Source organism: Elaeis guineensis, chromosome 4 (assembly GCF_000442705.2).
Source record: "Elaeis guineensis isolate ETL-2024a chromosome 4, EG11, whole genome shotgun sequence".
Classification (NCBI taxonomy): Eukaryota; Viridiplantae; Streptophyta; class Magnoliopsida; order Arecales; family Arecaceae; genus Elaeis; species Elaeis guineensis.
The window spans coordinates 15,918,884-15,944,469 of NC_025996.2; the positions used below are offsets into that span (position 1 = coordinate 15,918,884).

Sequence of the window (25,586 nt, forward strand, 5' to 3'; positions counted from 1 at the left end):
GAATGGGCAGCGAACTGCGAAGTTTGTTATAAAAGGGAAGCATCTGTGGGCAAGGATTTATGTTCCTCGCAGAAGGTAGGTTTTGGGGGCTGTGGGATGAAGAAGGGCAGCTTCGTTGGTGAGGGTTGTTGAAGGACAAGAAAACCGGTGGAGGAGAGAGTCTCGCAGAACTGGGGGTCTCACGTATTGCTGGGTTGTCTGTGAGAGAGAGAGAGCGAGAAAGAGAGAGAGATGTAGCTGGGTAATTCCCTCCACGCGTGTGAGACGACCTTTCTTTTTTGTAGCTTCTTTCTATGTTTTTGTTGTAATTGTGCGACCACATCGATTAGAAATAAAAGACGAAGTTGTCTGGATGCAATCTCTCTCTCTCTCGCCCCCGTCCCCATTTGTGTCCACGTATGTTTGCATTTGGATTTGTGCTTGTTTTTGCGGCTGAAGTGAAGGGAAAGAAAATGCTACAGTACATCGCTCACGTCTTGTGCTTACTGAGAAGTGAAAGGAAAACTTATACTACGTGAGCTTTTATTCTGATTCGCAATAAACTCAGAGATAAGAAAATGAGTTGGTAGACTATAGGGGTACTAGCTGCTGAGTATTTTTCGTGGGGACTGAGGGCCCTGTAAAGCTGAAGCTAAATTTGCTGCTGCTGTTGATGGTGGCTGGAATGCATGTATATTTCACCAATTATCATTATTTTATGATGGTTTTTTTTTTTTCCCCCTCTTTGACAAATATTGTTGAGAGGCTAGTTGCTTTTGTAGAAAGAATGAAAGGATTTTAGAAGAATTGAAAAGGAAAAAAAAAAAAAGGAGAAATTAAAACAGAAGATAAATTAATACAAGTGAAGAACATAAAAATAAGATCATAAAGGACTTTAAAAAGAATCTATAAGATCTTGTCACACTACGATAAAAAAGACTATCAGTGACAAAGGACGACTAAAGGATGGGAGATTGCATGACAGGGGAACGGAGAGCGTGGGAGGACCGATAAGGGTCCGATCCTTGGAGGATGAAAAAATCCTTCGGAAGTCTCTTTTCACCCGACAATCCTCCACGGCTAATTGCATGCTCTCCCTTCTTTTGCTCCCTATGGCTTGTCTTGTTGGATCTCGCCGGATCCAAAAAGGCTCATCTTAAACAACTCCTAAGTAGCAAGGAATTCCTCAAGATATACAAATTAAATTAACAAAAAGCCAACAGACTAGCTATGGTCTATAATATGAATTGTCAGCCATCTTTAAATAAAAAAAGGATAATTAAACTCATCGATCTGCCATATATATTAAGTAGAACACACCGTGTAATGTTGTACATAAACATTGGTAAACCAATCTTAATGGAACATTTACTCTTTCAAAAGATATTAATGAATTCTTGTAATCTTGATTTCCACTTTGACCAGATCTACTTGAACACTGCCGACGTGTCTTGCAATCAATCGTTCTCCCTAATGTCCTCAATCATTATTACAGTCTCACAGGGTATCGTGCCTTTGGTACCGCTTGACTTTAATTTAAGTCCTCCTGAGACATGACAGATTTTCTCTCTTTGTTTTTTTATTAGGCAGAGATATATTTTAATTCATTCGTTACTTATTAGTTTACATAGTTAAGGTCTCTAATTAGTTGGTTCGATGAAGACATCAGATGTTGGATGATGGTAATCTAGGTTCAATCCTGCCCCAAATTGGTTGGACGTCCTCTTGTCCAAGCTCCACACCCCACCCCACACCCCCCCCAACCAGCAAAACCCAACAGCTATGCCTCCTAGAAAGAACTAATATAAAATATTCATCATGGAAATACTTATTCGAAACTGGCAGAGATTTATTCACTGAGCAGAATTTTGTGGGTTCACTCCTTGCCCACTAAATTAATTGGAGACTCATCATTTGTAATAAAATTCTCAATTTTTTTTTCTTAAGAACAAAATGTTGCACTAATTTTAGTGGTTCCTTTTTCAAACCACTTATTATATAACTTCCTTTGTATAGACAGTCAAAGAACTATGGCATGTCCTTTTCAAGTAATGTGCCATTTACAAATGTAACTTTTATCAAATTAATCACAACCACCGTGTCCCTGACGGGCATGATTATATTTTTATTAGAAATTTTATCAATTACTACAATCTTGCCAATTGACCTAATGTATGAGGACGTTGTCATGTCCTTTAATGGACATTTGAATATTTTTTCAGATATTCCATGCATAAATCTTGAGTTGCCCCTTTGACATGATGTTAGAATGTTGTTATTAGAGAAGTCAAGTAATTGATCAAGCACACAAGGTATTTCAATCGATTTGACCTACTCGAATACACAGGTACGGTAGGTATATCATTTTGTTAGTCAGATATAAATGACATCATGCAATTAATTAAGCCCTCCAAAAAGCACTAATAGGAGTTCTTATGTCATGGAACCACATATGCGAGAGTAGGAAACTTTGGTTCCGTTCCCACCTTTATCAACGTCCTGACCGTGCTTTCTTTTATCCTCGTGTACACAGATAGAGAGTCGCACACAATTAAAGAGAGAGTGAGTTGAAAGGTGTAAACGTCCAGTTTAATCAATTAATGAGTAGTTTTTTTGCTCATCTTGGCAAAATCTTAAATAATAAAGCAAGTAATGCTAATGTAATTGAATACCTTGGAACTGCTGCTGGGATTCAAGTAAGTATTAAACTTTACACTATGTTGATGACACATTAATATATATTCTATCTTAATGCGACGAGGATAACATGAGAAACCTCAAACTCATGTTATGAGTCAGTAAAAATGAATGGTTCTCATCGATTTCCAGAATAGAGAGGAGATCGACAATTTAACAAACAAAATTTCTTTCTTAACGTAGCAGCTTAACACTAATCAATTCAATACTCACAGCTGTTCCTTCATATTTCATGGAAATGTATGTAGAAGAGCCTTCTTATGATTACGTAAAGAATCAACTCCGATAGTTGGTAAATTGGAAACAAGCATGTAAAAGCAAAGAAGTGGCTTGAGAAATAAAATCAGAGCTTATGAATCAACCTCTATCAGCTAAATGGGCTGGGAGATATATTAAAAAAGAAAGAGGAATATTATTACTACTTATCACACGTAAGTCAAGCTCATTGCTCACCAAATGCCGTGTAAGAGAATGCCATATATTTGGAAGAATGCACCTGCTGTTCTACCTCCTTTTTGGAACAACAGTAAATTGAGGGCATGTTTGATCTAAGATTGAAATCAAAATTCGAATAGATTAGAATAAAAATTAGAATGATCATATCCTTCGATATATTTGATCCATGATTGGAACCAGAATCGAAATAAAATTTGAATATTAAAAAAATATAAATATTGGATTTTGAAGGATTGGGGCGTTTATATTCTCTCCTAGAATCAAAATAGAAATGGGACTCCTTCTAATCAAATGGCTTGAATGAGAATTACTTATTTTGATTCTCATTTAGAGTTCAATTTCTCCTAATCAAATATGCCCTTAAATTAGGTAATGGTAAGGAAATCAATTTTAGGGAAGAGAATTTGCTAGATAATTCACCACTTTGTCATATTTTCCCAGATTTACACCAATGTCAGAGCAAGAAAAGGGTAACAGTGAACTCTTGGAGTGTTAAAAAAAAAAAAAAAGGACATTTGTATTGACAGATTAAGGTAACAAGACCACTAACATGGAAGGCATATAATGGCATGGAAAAGTTGGTTGACAGGCTTTTTCAGCATTAGGACAGAGTTGATCAAGTCATTTGGAATGCCGTTAATGCTGCAAAAGTGGCCTTAGATGTCCAATTTACAATACGTTATGTAAGCTGCCAATGTCTTAGAGGATCAAAATTGGTTATGCCTTAAAAATCATTTAAATCTAATGCAAATTTGAAAAAGAAGACCAAAAAAGGTTTAGGAGGATACACTGTGTGGAGAAATAAATGGATCCATCGATTACTTATTTGTCAGGTGTTGGGTCTATCAAAATCATATGCACAAAAATTCAAAGTGCCCTCATTTAACTCTCCTAGAAACTTTAGATTGGAATGGAGGAAACAAATTGATATTCCTAAGGACATGAAGCCATCATTCCATGTATTAATGGCAGGTATCTCATGGTCTTTCTAGAAAGGGAGCTTTTTTTTTTTTTTGGGGATAGAAAGAAAAGAGAGATCTTTAAATCTCAGAAAACTGAGTGTTGCAGATAAGTTTGAAGTTGTTCAACAAATGATCCATTATTGCTCTCAAAAACACCTCCATTATTCCTCTAAGTTATGGAACACTAGAAATGTAGTCTAATAGTGATATTGCTTCTCTTTGTTCTTTCTTTCTCCTATAAAATTGAATGGCTTTGCCTTTCTTCAAAAAATACCTAGTTGTTTGCCAATTCACCCCCTGCCTGCTAAGAAATTAAGTTATATAGTTTTGTCCTTTCGTAAATTAAATTTTCTACCAAATGTGGTGATTTTATTCAAACCATCCATGCTCTTTTACATTTCTCCAGGTGTGATCAAAAATTATAAGGCATTCATTAATAGAATATGAGTTTAATCAATTAATCACAAGAAACATGAAAAACTCTTGTCATCAATGATTTTTGTCATCTTGCCTTGATATCCATTAAAGTCTAACCGTTTCCAAAACTTCATCAATTATTAGAATCCAGTGATAGCAGACATAGTTTGCACAAACACAATCACCATGTCCAAAAACTTGATTAGGAATTATAACGAGCTCGTTCCCACTATGATGTCATATTATTTATTTAAAGAAGGTTAATCCATATTATTTATGGAAATATTTGAATTGGCATTAAATGGTAAACATGGGTGGAGGTGGCTATATTTTATTTATCTGATTTAACCAAGATTTCTAGCAAGTATTAACGGGGGTAGGCATTATGGATTATTTGGAAAGGTGGGAAATTTTGTCATATTTAACAAAGTTTTTCTGGATTCACCGCTTGCCCACTGAATCGACTGAAGCCTGGCAGGTTGAAATGGACACCGTAAGAGAACATTACGACCTCCAGAAATTGCATTTCACGATCAAGTCCTATATGTGACTAAATTTACTCTAAAACCCCATCCTAACCCACCCAAAACAATCAAATTGGTCAACAATAAATATGATAATCCTTACAACTCTTTAGGCTACCCTATTTACATTTAGAAAGTGAAAAAGATGATAGAGAAGGCATTAAAAAAGGAATAATCACTTGGAAGCAATAACCAACCAAAAGGATAATCCTAATGCAAGATCCTATAGTAAGTTTAATATATTAATCAGCATCTGTACATTGAAAAATAGAAGGTTTGAATTTTAAAATATTTCCTTCAAATTATTTATGTTATTTCTTTACCAATGTACTCTTACCATAAAGATGAATCCCTGCCGAAGTCCATGCATTGCATGTCTCGAGGCTGCAATTATACATATCTCCCTTCAAGAATTCATTGCGGCTTCAACATGGTATTGGTTAAATATTGGCACCAAAAATTTCAAGCAATGCCCATCAGCCTATATATTTTGAATTATGATCTATCCGCTATTAGGATGGTTCATAAATCTTTTGGAAATCAGGATTGACTCCTAAGATCATTGAGATGCTCGAAATGAAAGCATGATTAGAAAATTTTAGATAATCACATCGTGTTATTAAGGAACTTTTAAGTAATTCAGCTCATCATATTCCTAAGTCTGTAGCCAAGTTAGGGACAGGAAAATGATTAACAGAATACAAACTACCAAAGGGACTTACAAATAATTCTCCCTCTCAATCTCATAAGTTAGTGACCGGAAAGTTTGAAGGTTAAATCATGTAAAAAAAATTCAAGACACCATTTTCATGGGATCGAGCAGTTTCTAAAATGTTGTTGGCATTAACGATACTTTTGCCCCTCAGTCACATACAGGTATCATCTTTCTTGCTGGTACATTGTTCGAGTCGGATTGTATCCTTCATACAAATTCACCGTAGGATCATCTACTACTCATTTTAATCTGTGTGGATGGATGAATGACAAAGTTCGGAGCGCTTTGAGATCTGTAGTAAGATCCATGCAGGTGGATGGATGATGGTGCTCGAAATGCTTCGACAGCTGTGTGGTAGATGATCTAACTGTGGATTCATGAAAAGTGAATCCTTCTTCAGCGCCGAAGATACAGGTAAGCACATATCCTAAAATAAATAAATAAAATAACAAGACTACGAATCCACCGTCGGACCACCCATCGCAAAGCACTACGAAATCCATCATTCATCAAGACCGCCAGTGGATGATCCAACGGTGGCTTCACGCGAAGGAAGGGAAATCCTTTTCTCGTAACATACGAGCCGTTCCCCGTCCGACACTCGCCCTTTCTCATCGCCTGCTCCGACCCCGCCTCCTTCCCCACCGAGTACCTCACCCGCCGGATGTCCCCGCCGCTCCTCTCTCAGCATGCAAGAATAAAAGGACCAACTCCTCCTGTGATGCAACGAAGCAAGCTCGACCCTCCAGCTCTGCAAGAAGAGCAGCCTTGAGGTTCTGATGCCCACCTCTCAGCCCATGGGGCACTCCTCACCAACGAATCCTGAACCATGGTTCCCTTGAGGCTTGCCACGCTCGCATGCATGGCGATCAGCCCCCATCGACCTCGCCAGCGGGTTCTTCACGTTCTCCACTTGCACCCTTGCCAACTTTTCCTAGCTCCATCCCCACCGCCACCACTCCTAAACTACAGTCACCAGCCACGTAATAATATTCCATGAGTGCAGATTGTGGCATTGTTCCGGCGTACCCAATGGAGATGCCTTTTTTTTTTTTTTTCTCTATTGAAAATAGATGATATTTCTATGTAACAATTAAAATGCATCTCTAAAACCATATGAGATATCCCACAGAAAGCAGTAAAGCATCAATTAAGACAACATCCATGTCTGTCTCCTGATCAGATCTGCAGCTTCCCACTTCCCTACACATAACTCGAGCAGGCTGAAACATTCAAGCACCTCAGTCCTACAACGTAACGCCTTGACATGTTCTCCTTTTTTAGAGAGAGTGCGTGTTTCTATAAAACATGGCTTTTAGACAAAATTACACCATTTTTTTTTATTTCTCCTAAGTTTTTCGAATCCTGAATACTTGTGCATATGTTGGCATGTTTTAGTTGATATATTTCCTAAAGCCATTAATTCTGTTTCCATTTGCAAGCCAATTGTGCTGCTACATTTTCCCCATAAATAAAATTACACCACAGCCAAAACTCTTCGTCTTGCTTTGCCTCCTGATTCAATACATCTCCCATATGTTTTGAAAAGGCAACTAAATATGAAACATAATACCAACAACCCAAGCGACGGAGACTAGATAAAGATAATCGTACCAAAGAAGATCAGTTTAAATTATCATGCTAATCATACAAAAGAAGACCAGATTTAAAACATCATTCCTTGCCAATTCTTTTTTCAACCTTCATTGTCACCATCAACACGGAGCAAAATGCTTTAAATAATCTGCAGCTTATCTCTCGCTGTTTCTTTTCTATTGAAACTACAAAAGAATTGCTTGTGAAGTTCACGGTATATAAGGATTACTTTTGGAACAAACTTTCCTTTAAATATGGAAAATCAAATCAGCTGCTTCAAAATATTACATCTTTGAAGCTATTTGGTAATTCTGCTCAAGAGCTGGGAATTGAATCCAGCCAGATAATGCAGCTACAAGCCTTCTAATATCCTCCGAAGTATGAGCAGCACTCAGAGTAATCCGTAACCTGAAGAAGAAGAAAAAAATACATCATGGTTCTAGATACCTCAAAATCACAGAAAAATCCCAGATAAAATGACTGGATTACCTGCATGAGTTGGGAGGCACTGTAGGTGGTCGGATTGCTGTCACATGAAATCCAGATTTAAGCATATGCCTGTTCAAACAATCAACAAGATAACACTGGTCTTCAAGAACAGCATGAGAATTGAGATCATAGAATGCAGAATAAAGAAGGAAGAAAACCTGCTAGCACTAAGTGCTGCTTCTTCAGTTCCGATGATCAGTGAAATAATAGGACTGGTAATATTAAGTTGGGTTAAAGAATAGAAGTCATGCACTCGACTCCATATTGCTATTCTACGCCACTTCTCCTTTCTCGCCACAGTGACAGCAGCTGCATGCATGCTAAGACTGTTATTTTCAAAGCACTGTAAAAAAATTTTAATCTGAACATGCAAAATAAATGCACAGATAATATAAAAATGACATATTAAAAAATGCATGACTAGGAAGTCTGTCAATAATGTCATACAAGCAGTCAGGAAAACTTGTTTGCATGCCTATATCTGCCATCATTTATTTATCCTCCAAATTATTTTTCCATGATAGCTTGAGATGCATCTCACCTTTTCTTTTGCCTGATGAAATATGATAAAGGAACTCATTGTGACATCCGTACATCAGTACAAAGAATTTAAGAAACATACTGTTAATGGTTAAAGCCAATTAAAAAGCCACTAATGAATTATCAAATCCTAGTTTCTGGGCTTGGCTTCCAACATCCATACAGCATCAGATTTCAAGCACGCACCCCGAGCACAGATATGCGAAATTGCTTTTCGCACATCAGATCACCACTTGTTGCATCCATTTATGGTTTCAACCAACCACCAAACAACTAGCAGATGCAGATACAGACATAATATTTAAGCTTGTGGATGGCAAATTCTTTGCAGGTTGGACAGTTGAATTTTGTTTCTGACTACCATAAATTTAGTTAGCTATGTCTAGAACTCCAGGATCAAACCATGCTCTTTTGTCATCAACATTAACATTATAAAACTTTTTCATTACAGTCCATGAACAGAAGGATTATGAGAATTTTTTGCCAGATATATCACATACCAATGGTCTTGCAAATTTCTTTTCACCTAATATACCAGAGACAAAGGCTTTGAGCTGTCCGTCCAGTAAGAATTTTAATAATCAGTACAGATTAAACCCAAAATGAGAGATCTAAAATCAAGGTCTCGTCTTTGAAGGATAAAGGAGATATCTAGATATCACCAGAATAGCCCCAAAAAAAGGGCACAAGGAATCCTTAAATGCCACCAATCCAAACACCAACTAACTGATAGAGACACCTCACCAATTTCTTAAGGCTAGAAGGTTTAATCAATGTGTCAGCAGGGGAAAGTAGGTCTAAGGCAGAGATATTTATTGTTGCGGGAGGAGTGTATCTTTAGTTCCACATCGCTTGTGAGTCAAGGGGAAGTATGACTTATATAGAATGGATCTTTCCTCCCCCGTGAGACGCCTTTTCAAAAGCAAGACTATAAGGCCCAAGACAGCTAGAGACCCAAGGGCCCAAGATGACCAGAGACAGAGCGGACAATACCTCACACTCGTGGGAGCGGAGACTTACCCATCCGAGTCAGCAGTATCCTTGATCGCAACATTTATAATTCCCAAGTATTCTGATTATAAAATGTGATGTTTACCCTAAGATTTCTGTTTTCTCCCTTGATTCACTCATTCACATATAACTCCATAAATACCACAAGTCTTAGAAATGCTAGTGTTCCACAGAAGTCCTATCAATGCTCCAATCCTTGGTGTTCCATGACAAAAAGTTTAATTACTGTCGTGCCTCAAACCCATCACTTGGGCTGGCCACGTGGCATGACATCCTCAAAACAACAAAAGAAATCTCCTCTGGATTACCACAAAATGAGAGAATCATCAATGATAGAGCTGACTCTGTTCGTGAGAAACAAGCGTTCAAGTAATAAAAGAATCAGCAAATATGGGAACCATGTTTCTCAGGTTTCACATTCGAGTCCTGATTAATTACACTCTTAAATCAATGACCAACCTTGAATTATGTTGCTTGAAAAATAAAGACCCTTTTACATTAAAAAAAAAAATCATCAATAAAGATTATGAGATAAACATGATCCCGATACAAAATAAAACAGATGTTTGAAAAAAAATATCCTGCATATCACATAGGTTACGGTTTCAAAATCAAAACCTTCTTCATGAGGTTCAAAGCTGAACCCATCAATGAGAAGGCTCTTATTCAGAACCTTGCTAGAGTAAAAATTAGGATCTAATTAAATCTAATTAAGGCCAAGTAGAAACGGGCTTGTTGCTGCCATCTTCAATAAGATAAATTGCCGTAGTTCTGGTTCATAACCAGTCATTGGATCATCATAATACTTGGACCAGGGGAAGAACATGAAATGCACTTTATGTGTATCAGACAGGTTGTTAATCAGATGATTATACATGGTATGAGAAGACTTTATGTTAACAGATATCTGTAAGTTTCTTGAGGTTCCAGACTAGCTAGTCCAAAAATCAATGGATGCTGGATTGAACTCCACTATTGGATCATGCCAAAAAATGGAGGCAAGGAAGGTCCATAAGCCTTAATACAGAATCTAAAACTGGATTATTAATCAGATAAGGAATGAGAGTGCTACAGTTCCATGAACCATCAAGTACCTGCATCCAGGCTCATAATTCAGGTATAATGATCAATGTCCCAGAAGTAAATATTCCTAGATCTACCATTGGATTTTATAATCCAATCAATTTGGCATGACTCGTTTTAAATAGTTCAAGTGGATGATTGATCAAACTATCAGATAAAAAGCAACATCCTCCAAAACCATCAGGCATCCTACAGTAATGCCCAGAATCCAGATTTAGCCACCTACAGTATGAAGGCAATTCATCCAGATCCAATTCTTAGAGTGCAGCACCAGGGAAGCTCTCTAATTGCTGCTGGTCCATTGGATCATGTGGATTACCTCTTATGAGGCACAGGATGATGATGGGCTCTTAGTCTCATAACAAAGGTATTGAGATTGGTCCTTCTAGATAATTATAATTTGGCCTTCACATAATCAACTCAGATTTTTGAGGGAAAATTCATTGATTTAAAACCAGCTTGTCCCTGGCTCATTGGGCAGAGTTTCAGTTCAAAACGGAGTCTAGGAAGGAGAAGATCACAATTACAACAATGCCATCAGCTTGCCTATCTCACGAATTGAATTGCTCATGTAGTTGTAAATATACCTCCAAAAATTCCATTTGCCAAGTATTACTCATTATAGGTTAGAGTTCCTTGAGACAAGCAGCAGACCTTGTACAGACACCCCTTTCATCCACAGCTAGGACAAATGATTTTGTGTTTTCATCCTTAAACTACCAAGTATATGAGGCTCAAACATATTAAAAAGCTAGATCAGCCATTAGACAGTGCCCAGCATTTCTTTCAGAAAAAAAGGACACAGGTATTGGAGAATAGAGAAAATCCCTGCAGTTTCTCTTCTTATTTCCCCACTTCACTACACTTTCCCTCACCAATCATCAGGGTCAATTATTAATTGTAGAATGTCTTCTTCTTTAAGTTGGGACCTGATGTTCCTGATGTGTTAATAAATAATTCTCAATCTATTATAAGAAACTCTGGTAACTGAAAAGAAACAACTGTCAAAAGTTTGCCTTGATTTTTCACAATTGCTACATTCTTTGACTTGCTACAGATAAACTCGCGATCATTAGGAGTCTGATGCTATGATACCAAATAATTTTGCAGTGTCAAGGTAAAGATTCTGAAACTTAAACCGGAAGGCTTTTTTTCTGGGTGAGCGTACAGCTCTGGAATGCAACGGACTGTAGCCACACAACAATTGTGAACAGAGTGCAATAAAAATACTGCACAACATTGACGTGTGTCTGTGTGTGTGTGTGTCAGAGGGCCTGGCCAGAGAGAAGACCTAAGCCAGCATGATCGGGAAGTGGGAGAAAGGATTTAGCAAAGTTCAAAATAAAGTTAAAGAAATGATTGATGAATAAGGACTCACAAAGTCCAATTAAATAGTTGGAACAGAGCTTGAAGTTGCCCAAATTGCTCAAGAATTTTTTTGAAAACCAAGATTTGCTTTTAAACAGTCAACAGCTAAGCTAAAGAAATTTCTACATCCATGTACCAGACATAAGAAAATTTATTACTACCAAACAGATATGTACGTGGAAATAAAAATGGACAAGGATCAAAATTAAGTTACAACTTTTTAAATTTGTCATCATGACACATTGTCACGGGCTTATCCACAGGCATGTCGCAGGGGGTGCCGGCATGGGCGTGGCACGGTGCTGCGAAGGATATGACTTGGCAAAAATTTGCAATGCTACTCGATCATTTGGAACCCCAGGGTGAGATTTAGGGGGATGCCTTGCTGGGGTAGTGAGGGAGCAATGGTTCGCCAAGGAGCGGCATGGCCGTGGCATGATATCGGGGGGCTCGGGACGCATGATATTTGGAATGATGGTGGTCCGCCATGATATATGTCGATACTCAAGGATTCCTCTTGATTTGAGGAGGGGCGCGGAGCTTTGGCCGTATACCCGACTCCCCCAGACCCGTAGGAGACGGGTCCGCCGTGGCACTATTGTGTGGGCAATGGTGGTGCCACGCCTGAATGACCTTATGTGGAGGTATTCGGGGCAATGTTGGTTGGACGAGCTGACCACATTGTGCGGGAAGGGGATATCTCGAGGTTTTATCCTTGAGGGATTTGTCTAGACTACTCTATGCGTTCTTGATCTCTGTAGTGGAGCGAAGAGGCGATAGAGGGCTAGTCGGGCAAGGGTGTGGCCTACCCAAACAGGCAAGTTTTGAGAGCATCGCAAGGTGATGTCTCACGGGGATCCACGGGAACCGGTCGGTCGTAGAGAACAAGGAAGGCTTATGATATATCGATCGGTATATGTGCCTTGGAGCTGGGCCAAAGATCATGGATGGCCAAGAGGGTCATGCTAAGGAGAGGACGGCTTGATGCATTTATCATCCGATTGAAGATATTTACTTGATGGGGCAGACTTGGATGCCGATATCGTGGCAGTGCTCAATATGTGAGTAGGCTGTGGACCTAAGATATTGGGTGGTGCGGTCATGTATCCCTAGGATCATGGTAATGCACAGTGATGGGCGAGTAGGCCATGAATATTGTCAAGCGATATGATCAAGGATGGAAAGGCATATCAAGGATGCCAGACCGGGATCGTGGCACGAGTTTGTGGGGGAAGCTTGGATAGTCGAACCCCAGAAGACTCGGATGTGTACGATCATCTGTAGCTTGGGGGAGCTGCAGGTCATGTCAGCTTGGTAGTTTAGCTGAGTTGCATTAAAGATGGGTTTGCCCGGGCCTCATGCATAGTGGTGGCATTGCATGATCGTGCTATGTGGATTTGATATGTGTAGTACTGAAGGGCAGCACGGTGGGTTGCGGATCAGTGACACAGTGGTTATGTCTTGGCACGAGGGTATATTGAGGATCAAGACATCTGGGATGAGCAGTGCTTGGCTTGAGGGGCAAAGCCTTAGAGTTGACACAGAGGTGTTGAGCTGCGGAGCACTCTTGGAAAGAGTCTATGTTATGGCACGGAGGTGCGCATGAACATTGCAGTTGATTCAAGGGGTCAGATTGCTTATGGCACTTGAAGGTGTCATCTGTATTCAGTACAACAGTGTTGCCAGGCAGGCGTATAGAGGTGCAAGCTTGGCTATGTGGCTGGACTGCTGCGTGCTTATTAGTATGTCCGAGGAAAGGACTCAAGAGGGCTGGCCTTGGTGTGTGGCATGCTGAGGCGCCGCATGGGTGTTTGGGTAAGAAAACACTCACCCCGTGACAGTTGGTATCAGAGCGAGTTGGCTAAGTCGATGGTCGACGTTGTGCTTGGTGTTAGCTTATGATACGTGGGGTATTAAGTTGCATGTTTTGGTTGCAGATACGGGGGTATCCAAAGCAATGTGAATTTGAAGTCTAAGTTCAGAGGAACTAGATGTTTGAGTTTGTTGTGGGTGTCAACGACTTAGAGTGGGGGAGCATGTTGCAGGACAATGTGCTCTGTGCTGAATGAAAAAGGGTGCTCATCAATGGCACTAGTGGATGGAGGCCTGTGAATGTGAAAGTCTACCAATTCTTGGTTGAGGAAAAGGAATTCAGGGTGAAGAGTGCTCGTGAATGCTAAAGCACTTGGGCTGCATGCAAAGTTGCAAGGCAGAGCATCTCGAGGGACTAGAATCTCCAAAGAGGCAGAGCTGGGCAAATAGACTGAGGTACTTGGGTTATCTATAGTGCAGGGAATGATATAGCACTCATTTTTAAAAGTGTAAGCTGAGATAAGAACTTGGAAAGTCAAAGGGACTCAGTTGCACAAGGTATGGGAACATTGGAAAGAGCCATCTCTTGTGTGGATGATTGTGGAGCTGAAGCACTTGAATGGTATGAGATAGCAATCAAACTTAATGGAACTGCTCTCAGGGTGAAGGCGTTGGTAAGCCGAGGTACTAGAGGCAGATATTTGGCTTAATGAAACTGCTCTCAGGGTGAAGGCATTGGTAAGCCAAAGTATTAGAGGCAGATATTTGGCTGAAGGTGTCTTCTCACTACACAGGCATGTGATGTCAGGGTGTAGGAGATGAGGCACGAAGGTTGTTTAATGTTGGCTGGGTTGGCCATGTGGTGGTCATGCTGTGAGGCATTACAAGGCCCTAATGTCGAGGCAAGTGGATGTCGATGCACTGGAGTCGTAAGAGTGAGGCAGGCCAGAGAGGTAGCCTTGCATTGACATTACAGACTCAGAGTCAAGACACAGAAGCAGTCGAGTTGGGGATCGCAGGAAACAGCATGGACAAATGGTTCTGTAGAGACAGACAACTGGTGCTCGGAGTGAAGACTGGATTGTCTAGGCACTTGAGCAAAATGGAAAGTGGCTTTGATCGGATATCAGGGTCCCGCTTGGAAGCAGCCACGTATCTGTGTTGGTATGGGACAGTGCAGAGTTATGGAGGCGACTTGTGAGTACTTGGCATCGGTGCAGTGTGGTAGGGTCCGAAGTCTTGGTGTTGAATGGAAAAGGTCGGAATTACCACAAGACTGCAAGGTAGGTATGTTGCAAGACCAGGCGTTTGGAGGTGAGTTGCCAGAGGGGACTCATGTGATGGGCCGCTTCGAGACTGGTGGGTAGGAGTTAAACCTTGGACACAGTCCAAGGAGTGCCATTTTGTGTTTCTGACAATGGATCTTTGCATTGATGGAGGCAATGGCAGCTCTTAGATTGAGAAAATCGAGAGTAAAGTCTCGGAAGAGTTCGAGGAGTGCCACAAAGTTTTCAATTAATTTGATGGTCAGAGGACTGCAGCAAGCTTAGAAAATACAGTGGCCGCTCTTAGATTGGGGCAATCGAGAGTTAAACCTTGGAGGAGTCCGAGGAATGCCATGTAATTGAAGGTTAAAAGACCATTGGAGGAGGACAAAAGCAGAGGTTGGTGTTGGATTTTGTAGCAGTTTGATTCTGTGGAGGAGTCAGTGTGGTGTGGATGATGGATTCTCAGTGGTGGAGAAAGGATCAAGGACATCAAGACCGTGGGTCTCTGACTTGAGGAACCATATTTATAGTGACTGCAGTGAAAATTTGGCTGTGGTGACTAATGTACAAGTAGTGGCTTGGACGTCGACGAGGACGTCGACAGCTTGAGTGGGGAAGAATTGTCACGGACTTATCCGCAGGCATGTCGCAGGGGGTGCCGGCATGGGCGTGGCATGGTGCTACGAAGGATTTGGCTTGGCAAAAATTTGCAATGCTACTCGATCATTTGGAACCCCCAGGGTGAGATTTAGGGGGATGCCTTGCTGGGGTAGTGAGGAAGCAATGATTCGCCAAGGAACGGCATGGCCGTGGCATGATATCGGGGGGCTCGAGATGCGTGATATTTGGAATGGTGGTGGTCCGCCATGATATATGTGGATACTCAAGGATTCCTCTTGGTTTGAGGAGGGGCGCGGAGCTTTGGCCGCATACCTGACTCCTCCAGACCCGTAGGAGACGAGTCCGTCGTGGCACTGTTGTGTGGGCAATGGTGGTGCCACACCTGAATGACCTTATGTGGAGGTATTCGGGGCAATGTTGGTTGGACGAGCTGACCACATTGTGCGAGAAGGGGATATCTCGAGGTTTTATCCTTGAGGGGTTTGTCTAGACTACTCTATGCGTTCTTGATCTCTGTAGTGGAGCGAAGAGGCGATAGAGGGCTAGTCGAGCAAGGGTGTGGCCTACCCAAATAAGCAAGTCTTGTGAGCATCGCAAGGTGATGTCTCACGAAGATCCACGGGAACCGGTCGGTCGTGGAGAACAAGGAAGGCTTATGATATATCGATCGGTATATGTGCCTTGGAGCTGGGCCAAGGATCATGGATGGCCAAGAGGTCATGCCAAGGAGAGGACGGCTTGATGCATTTATCATCCGATCGAAGATATTTACTTGATGGGGCAGACTTGGATGCCGATATCGTGGCAGTGCTCAATGTGTTAGTAGGCTGTGGACCTAAGATATTAGGTGGTGCGGTCATGTATCCCCAGGATCATGGTAATGCACAGTGATGGACGAGTAGGCCATGAATATTGTCAAGCGATATGATCAGAGATGGAAAGGCATATCAAGGATGCCAGACCGAGATCGTGGCACAAGAGTTTGTGGGGGAAGCTTGGATAATCGAACCCCAGAGGACTCGGATGTGTACGATCATCTGTAGCTTGGGGGAGCTGCAGGTCATGTCAGCTTGGTAGTTTAGCTGAGTTGCATTAAAGATGGGTTTGCCCGGGCCTCATGCATAGTGGTGGCATTGCATGATCGTGCTATGTGGATTTGGTATGTGTAGTACTGAAGGACAGCACGGTGGGTTGCGGATCAGTGACACAGTGGTTATGTCTTGGCACGAGGGTATATTGAGGATCAAGACATCTGGGATGAGCAGTGCTTGGCTTGAGGAGCAAAACCTTAGAGTTGACACAGAGGTGTTGAGCTGCGGAGCACTCTTGGAAAGAGTCTATGTTATGGCACGGAGGTGCGCATGAGCATTGCAGTTTATTCGAGGGGTCAGATTGCTTATGGGCACTTGAGGGTGTCATCTGTATTCAGTACAACAGTGTTGCCAGACAGGGGCATAGAGATGCACGCTTGGCTATGTGGCTGGACTGCAGCGTGCTTATTGGTATGTCCGAGGAAAGGACTCAAGAGGGCTGGCCTTGGTGTGTGCATGCTTGGGACGCCGCACGGGTGTTTGGGTAAGAAAACACTCACCCCGTGACAACATGTCACTTTCAAAGGCAATCATGAGGGGTTTAGGTGCTGGTATGCTGCAAAAGATCTGGACTAAAAGAAATAGCTTGCACTCCACAAAGCAGCAAAAGGTTGCAGGAATAAAAAAATCCATATTTTATGTGAAAATGTAGAGGTCAAATCCATTATATTTAAGAGAACATAACTAAGACATATCAATTAAAACATCACCCAATTAAGCGTCATCCAAAAATCATAATTGTTCTTACTAAGTTGATCCAATAGAATGGCTAGACAATTTTAAAAAGAAACCACAAAAGACACTTCAATATACAAGATTATCTTACTTAATGTATTTACAGTGCATGCTTGTGTAATCTTAGAAATATTTTAATGAACTGATTGCAGAAGCTAGAAAAGAACACAAAACATTGTAATAGAAAAATAAAAACATCAAACTAGCCAGCAATTAAAGTAATCACCGTTTGGGTAATTGTAGAGAAAAAAATAATGGTGACCGAAAAAAAGGTCCACAAAATTGGTTTGTGAACATAGTCTGATTATTTTGTTAAGAGTGTTGAGATGATGACTCACTTTACTATATTCTAAGCCTTTTAGTATCCTGGAGATTTCGATAGCACTACCATTGATCTAGCTTTACTAATAGCAGTCCATTGTAAGGGTGAATGGCATGAGCTATATTCTGTGCCTGGCCATCTTTTAAGTTTTTTAACTTGTTCATGAGTTATATGCAAGTAATTCTGGAGCTGTTCTACAACCACTTAAACCTTTTAAGTTCATTAATTTTTGGTGTTCCCAACATTGACATCATAGTTAAATTGAGCAAAAAAATGTGCAAGTAGAATATTATCGGGTCAACTCTTGGGTGTATAATGATACTCTAGGAAGTTTAGAAGCAAATGCCTAACAAAACAAATAATCAGAAGCTTATAAATGGTAATGTCTTAGTTTATACATTGTAATAGATTTCAGTTTACAATAAAGTACTAAGCTGACGAGCATATTTCGCATAGCTTTCCTTTTGTTGAAGTTATATGATACACTGATCATTTGTTTCTCATATATTTTAAATTTATATTGTTGAAAGGTTGAGTACTTTGGCCCCAGCACTTGAAAAAATAATGGGTAATTTGACATCAAAGCAAACACCAAGAAAGACAACAATCCATAATTTGGTCCTTCACAAATGGCTTTGCATGTAAGCTGTGCATATTCTAAGCAGTAAATACCATGAGCTGCAGCAGCAATGGGCACCGGAATAGAAGTTGAAAATATGAATGAGCGGCCCCTTGATTGTATTAGCTTTTTCCATTTGTTGCTGCTAAACAAGAATGACATGTCAAATTTATTTGAGGGCATAACCATTGGATAAAAGCAATTCATGCTTAAAACTGAGTTCACTGTATGGTAATATTCAAGCTGGTCCAGATTAACAAAACGTAAACCAGGAAAGAAAAAAGCCTTCTATGGAAAAACAAGAGCAAAAAATAAGTTGAATAATCAAAATGCCTAAATAATCATCAACAAATCACTAATAACAGAAGTAAAAAACACTTTTAATACCAAAAGAAACAATTTAACTAATTAATTAGAGTACGGCAGCCAACATAGCATCACATCTAGCTGGACCCTATCCAACTTTCCAGATAAGTGTTTTCAAATAAATAAATAAAGTTGACATAGTTGAAAACAAAGACAAGAGAAAGCAGCAGGAGTACAGGAAAATTTTCAAATATGAATGCAGGACTCCCTTGATTGTGTTAGATGTTTCCATCTGTTGCTTTTCAACTACCAGTGCATGCTACAGATAAATGCATTGATCCAGTAATTCAAGAAAATAAATAGGTGCATCAAAACTATGTTCTCTGACAGTAAATCTCTGTGCCATTCCCCCATCTACAAAAAGGGAGATCCATAAAAACAAATGATATATGCTTTCTATGGGAATATATGACTTGCCTGAGATTCGTCACAGTAGACACAAAAACAAAAATTTCTAGAAACAACTGATAAATCGGTAAAAATGCAACTAAAAACAATTCTAGGGAACAGAGTGGGACAAGATAATCATGAACAGAAGAAAAGAAAATAACACCAGACTGGACTGTCATCTCTTCACAAATTCCATAGCTAAGAAAAAGGGAGCAATAGTTTCAAATTTTTTATACTGCTATAATTCCATGGTCATATTTTCTAAATAAAGTCAATAGTATTAAATGAAGGAAATCTTAGAGTCAACTCTAGTAGTATTTGACCCCTCCAAGAACTATCTCATGCAAACCCTACCACGGCCCTGGGATAGAACAGTGAATCAGATGCCATAACTTCCAATGAGCCATAATCTTGACTTTAATTTCTCTATTGACGTTCTATATTTATCCAGAAATAAAACCAACAATAGAAAAGTTTTACCCATTGTAAATTATTAAGCTTGAGGATCTAAGCTGGAAACTTCATGGAATGCCTGCAAATCATGTTGTTGCCTCTTTAACAGAATATCAATGCAAAAGAACTAAAGCTCAGGAAAGTTAAGCTGTTGATGGAAGGCCATAAATGCCTCCATTATCTTCACATGTTTACTACACCCATAGAGGCAGCAATACCTTCAATCTTTTTTCAAGATGATGTCTAAAGACTCTAAACACAGACAACAAAATGGTGTCAGTAGAAAGTATGCATGCTATGCTTATACATTTTCAATTCCTACTCCAGCAGAGTTGATAGTATCCGTCTCTTTATCAACTTTAGCACTTTGTTTTATCTCTTCTTCATCTTCAGCATAAATAGTATTATTTTTTCATGAATAGAAGCCCAGCCAAACATCATTAGCAATCAAAAACCTGAAAATCATGAGAATGAAATACAAGAAAGTTGATATTAAAGAGACAAGAATGTATAAAAGGCATCCAGAAATACATGAAACCCCCAACCACCCCCCCCCCCCCCCCAAACGAAACCTCCAACCCCCAACCCAAAACACACGTGTAGAGAGGTTGTTTTCATGTTTCAAACTCATGACACCTAGATCACAATAAAGTAACATTACCGTTGCACCAAGGCACAACCTCTAGAGAGATGAACATATATGTAGTAATTTTCTATTTCCTACCCATATTTAAGATGCAGAAAGGTAACTAATGTGTCTATTACTAAACAGTAAAACCTCAATTATCTATACTGCCTTATATGATGTAGCATGCTAGGAAACCAAAGAGGTTGCAACATGCATAATGCTAGCAAATTCTCATGAAGTGTACAACTTGTTTGACTATATGCAAAGGTCATTTGACCACTATATTTGACAGCTTGATGATTCACAGTCTTCAGTATTTTGTTTCTACTGCTAACACTCGGAAGAACAAAAATATAGTAATTACCTGCAAGCAATGAAACCCCCCTGGCAGCCTGCAGCTTTGCTCAAGGTGCCAATGCATATATCAACATCATTTTCACACTCATGCACTTCTGGTACACCTCCGCCATTCTCTCCACAAACAAGTGTTGCATGGGCCTAAAAGAACTCCAATACAAATCACAACACCAATATGCACGGAAAGTGCAGAGATTAAAATGAACCCTTGAAAGTTAGACTTACATCATCAATGGCCAATAAAAATCCATGCTTCTTGCGAAGTTCAACAAGTTTCCTTATTGGAGCAAAATCTCCATCCATACTAAACAGGCTGCATGATAAGAATGCAAATTTTTTTATCTAACAGAAACCCAATCACATGCCCTTGACAGTGCGATCTGTAGCCAGGCACTGCGAGGTAATGGAGCAAAATCATTTGATTGCCACAGCTGTCATCAAAAGGCATATTGGAGAATTGCTTTCAAGCCACTCAAGACTCCAACCATATGTAGCTTGATCTCTAGAAGTTACTATATTGGAGTTCGTTGGGTATAACTTACCTATCTGTGATGACAATCTTCTTCTCCATTTTACAACATGATCTGTTTAGTAATAAAGTAGACAATATCGTGAGATGTAAGGTATTCCAAAAATAGATGCCACATTTTAGATCAACTGTAAAAAGAAGACATACAGCAGAGCATTGAGATGAGACATGTCACAATGCCTGTATACAAAAACTTCTGCTTCCTGTCGCTGCTCAGCTAGACGGATCCCATCAATTATTGAAGCATGGTTCAAGGCATCTGAAAATATGGCAATTCTTTCATCCTTAGATGGTTTCCTGCCAACAGCCAGAAGCGAGCTAACACTTCCCAGAGCAGAGAGGAAAGCCAAGTTGGCAGCAAAGCCGGTAGGACAAAGAAGGCAATCCTGAAAGGGTTTAAACCATGCAGTGGCCTCTTAGTAACGTTTGTTGTATGATAACAAAAAGCAGAGGACATGACACAAAAGACATGGCAGCTAACTCAGTATGTTGCCACATTTGCACCAGAGTTACTCTACAGTGCCTCAGCCTTTTAAGGTGATGATAGCTAATTTAAGACCAGAATGTAAGTAAAACCAGAACACTAAAGTCACCTTAACAGAACCTGCTTGTACATTAGTTACTTTCTAGAGCCATAATCTTCATCAAGACGACCATCCTCTGTTTACATCTTCTCAGGCTTTATATGGTCATTGTCTCCGGTATAAAGCAAATCCATTCGGTTCAACATTCACAAATGTTAAGAATTAATCAGCATTCAAAACAATAATCGATTCAGCTGACTATGGCTCTAAGGCAAGTGTTACTCAGTTCTGTCTTAGTTCTCATATTACCACGCACCAAAGAACTTGAAGTACTAACAAAGGATAAATATTATGGTAAACAACCTATTTTGCAAATGGGTTAACTTTCATCTTAAAGTCCGCTATATAGAGTTACAAAGGCACTAGCCTTATGAAGTAAGGCATCGCTATAGTGCTTAATGTCAAGGACCTGTAGATAGATAACAATACACAATCCATGTAAAAAAAAGCAGAAGAATCAACATAATATATAAGTGAGTTATGATGACATAGATCCGAAAATGGCACATCAGGATTGACAGCTTTGTACTAGTCTCTGGACATTTAATGGTAGCATCTAGTGAACCTATAGAAACTTGCACCATAAAACATAGCAGATACATGTACCCATTGTTGTTTAAGATGTGCATTGCATAGTCTCAAATAAACAGTCCCAAGTAATTTATTGGGTAAACTAGCATTGTACAGCTATTTACTCATATAAATAAAAGTACATGATATAACTGCAAGACAGTGTCTGTGTATCAGCAAGAAATTGTATGACTTGTATACTTATTGCTGATCCTGTCACAAGCTAACATGACAATATAGACTATAGGAAGCTTATGTAGTATGGGTTATCCTGATTTATAAGTGATTCAACGCTGAATAATGTTTCTGAGTCAATAGAATTTCAAATTTATACATCAGAACTCAATTCCTTGAAAGAAAAGAAACCAAAAACAATCCAATGGGGAAGAGTTCCAAGACTTTGTTGAATAGAAACATGATTGTTCAGGAAATTAGGGCATAGTTTTAAGAAAGGAAGGCATGGCACAGACACAACCCTTATGCATCAATTTGTATGACTTTGTCCTTGTGTATTATGATTTCAATCTACATTAGTCCATAACCATGCATATGGACTGGCATGAAAGGTCCCAAGGTACACAATTCTGAACCATGCTGCTAACTTGACAGCTTGATTTACATCTTAAAGATGTTATGCATTACAGGCCAATGTGAAGCAAAACATGATGCAGGAACATGACAGAGATACAACACCTGGAATCATGTGCTAACTTGCCAGCAAGATATGTAATGCAGATATGTTATGGTACAAATAAGCGCTTGAAAAAATCCCAAATTGTCAACTAATTTGAAAGTCACCTGCTAGCAATTAAATTTCTTACTTTCCAGATAATCCATGGAACAATAAGTCCATTGAGTACATAAATTATTAATCCTAGTATGTATTTATTATTCTCTAAATTCATATTCCTCTTTTACATGGTATGGCATGTTGCTATAGCATTTAGTGTACCATCTCATGTTATTCAAAGTTGTCACCTAGCCATGCAGTTCCAAAGTTGGAAGAGGTGGCACGGGTGTAAGAAATATTAAAAAAAAAAAAAAAACTTTAATCATTGACATTTTTCGAATGGCCACACCTTCCCAGACACCAAAGTGCCAAACGTTTAGTGTAATCTTTCAAACTTAATTTCCTCGCCTCATTTGCATATAGAATTCCATTTTGCAATCTCACTTCCATATAGTAACCTCGCAGGAAAAGTTGTAAAGTTCACTCCCATCAAATTGTGAAGAAGGAAACAATTTGTTCACCTCTATAGATTATTAAACCTCACAGAATTTCATTTTTCAATCTCACATCCATAAAGTAACTGTGCTAGAAAAGGTGTAAAATTTGTTCCCCTCGAGTTGTGTAGAAGGAAACAATTTTTGTACCTCTATAAAGATTATTAAACCTCACAGTTAGGTAGGTACTAAAACAGAGTATTCAGCCAAGTGAACTTTAGGTGCCGATTCACATCAAGTGACATTTGATAAGCATCTCCAAGTCCACACACATGCACATATAAACATAAAAAGTTCAAGTTTGCAGCTAACACCCTCACCCAGGTTCAAGCACAATTTTTTCTGATGTAAACAAGATAACCCTGGTTCAAGCACTATTGTTTCGGATATAATCATGACAACGGTAGTAAATTTTAAGCAAACATTCCTTCTCAATTATAAACAAATATACACAGTTAAACAAGTTGTAAAACCTTTCTTCCAACTCAAAGGGGCCAACAAGAAGCGGTGCATAACAATATTTCTTTTTTTTCTTCTTTCTCTTTTTTTTTTTTTTTTTTTTTTTTTTTGTGCGTTGTATTGCATAGGAATCTCGCAATTAGAAAGGCGGACATTATTTCTCAAATACCTCTTTTTTCTTCAAATCTGCCAAGGAAGCTTCAAGTCGCCTGTGATAGTTGGTATAACCACAGATCAGAGCAGAGCCTCTCGGACCCATACCGACTTCTTGGGCAGCCTAAAAATAAACTAAAATCAAAACCGAAAACATTCCAAAACAAAGCCGCCTAACGAAATCAACTCCAAATCATGACAGTGAAAGATCATCAAGTGCACTAACCTTTGCGGCAGCCCTTCGAACGGCCGGGTGAGAGCTCAAACCCAAGTAATCATTCCCCGAGAAAAGCAGCAGCTTCCCACCGACCTTCTCATCTTCACCAATGAATTCACCTCCTGAATATATGTTTAAAAAAATCGAAATTTTAATATAAGTTTGGAACTTGGAAGTATTGCGATCAGGTGTCCTGACTGTTGTTTAAAAATAATAATAATAATAACAAAAATTTGGAAGCATTGGAAGAGCTTGGATGGCGTCAGAATGGGTGCGCGATAGCCGAAGCCGGAAAAGGCCTTACCGGGGCTTGGGAGCTCGTTGAGCCATTCCCGCAAGGTGGTCTCCTCGATTTCTATCTCCACCGAGGACCGGTCCCAATGTCGTGGCCCGTCGAACGTCTCGAGCCCCTCCGGGGGGTCGCGCGGCGATGGCGGCAAGGGAACGGAGATTGGCCGGGTAGAGCGGAGGAGCTTCTTGGAAGCCAGCCTCGAGAGTGCCGCCTCGACCCAATGATCCCAAGATGCCATCTTTAAGGTGAAGGCGAGGAGGAGAGGAATGGAGACGTGCGAGGGCTGCTATCTTTGTGGAGTAGCGACTACAGGAGCCTTCTTTTCCCAATTTTCTCGGCGGCCTCTAATCGGACGAAGAGCAGTGACGTTGATGCGCCACCGCTAAAGAAGCGCCATAGTGGAATTGCCCGCAAGGTCTCTGACTCATGCCCTTTTCAAGGGCTGGGTGGCTGGTTTGGGGGTTAGTTGGGCGTTGGATTATGTTAGCCACGTGCATCCATATTTTCCTTTGCTTACCCTAGTATATGCTTTCATTTACCAAAGTAGAGGGCATTCGTGACGTTGCATAAACTATGCATCAGAATCTATAAGGAGATCAATATTAGAATGGAATCTTCATTGATGCAAGTAATTGATACTAATATATATATATCATTGGATCTTATATTATATAAATTTCAAAGTACTTTAATTTTTTCTATATCGGTCTATGTAGATTTTGTAGCAGACACTACATGATCCAATGATTGATATCATGAAAGAAAAAAAAATTATTTTTTTATAAAAAATATGCAATCAGAACCATCAATAAAGTGTCCACAAAAATGTTTACGAGGCACAAAATTATTGACTTGGTAGCTCATAATTGAACTAACATGCTATATTTGGTAATAATTGATTGAGTTACACTAATCCTTTGTGTCCAAGATAATTTTTTGTGAGCTAGGCACTTGGTACTCATGTTTGTCATAAGGTTATAATATGAGCGCTCTGAAAAATAATTTTGCATTGGTGTATTGTTCGAAGTTGATTAATTCATTTAAATTTGACTAATATAT

At 39.7% G+C, this 25,586-nt stretch overlaps 1 protein-coding gene and 1 pseudogene across 2 annotated transcripts; one reads left to right on the forward strand and one right to left on the reverse strand.

Moving 5' to 3' along the window:
* Nucleotides 1-496, forward strand: part of LOC140857260 (uncharacterized) — a 1,682-nt pseudogene extending 1,186 nt beyond the window's left edge.
* A 6,909-nt stretch (nt 497-7,405) lies between these two features.
* LOC105043686 (8-amino-7-oxononanoate synthase) lies at nt 7,406-24,945 on the reverse strand. 2 transcript variants are annotated; one of them, XM_010921345.3, is made up of 11 exons: nt 24,540-24,945; nt 24,245-24,357; nt 24,035-24,142; nt 21,176-21,414; nt 21,042-21,083; nt 20,725-20,812; nt 20,507-20,640; nt 18,359-18,450; nt 7,994-8,144; nt 7,836-7,904; nt 7,406-7,754 (listed from the first exon to the last, which is right to left on the reverse strand). In XM_010921345.3, the coding sequence occupies exons 1-11, from the start codon at nt 24,763-24,765 to the stop codon at nt 7,631-7,633; spliced, it is 1,386 nt and encodes a 461-aa protein (XP_010919647.1). In that variant the 5' UTR covers nt 24,766-24,945; the 3' UTR covers nt 7,406-7,630. The 2 variants fall into 2 exon arrangements, with proteins under 2 accessions (XP_010919647.1, XP_010919648.1); XM_010921346.3 differs by having other exon boundaries at nt 18,359-18,447; nt 24,540-24,944.
* Between the last annotated feature and the right edge of the window lie 641 nt (nt 24,946-25,586).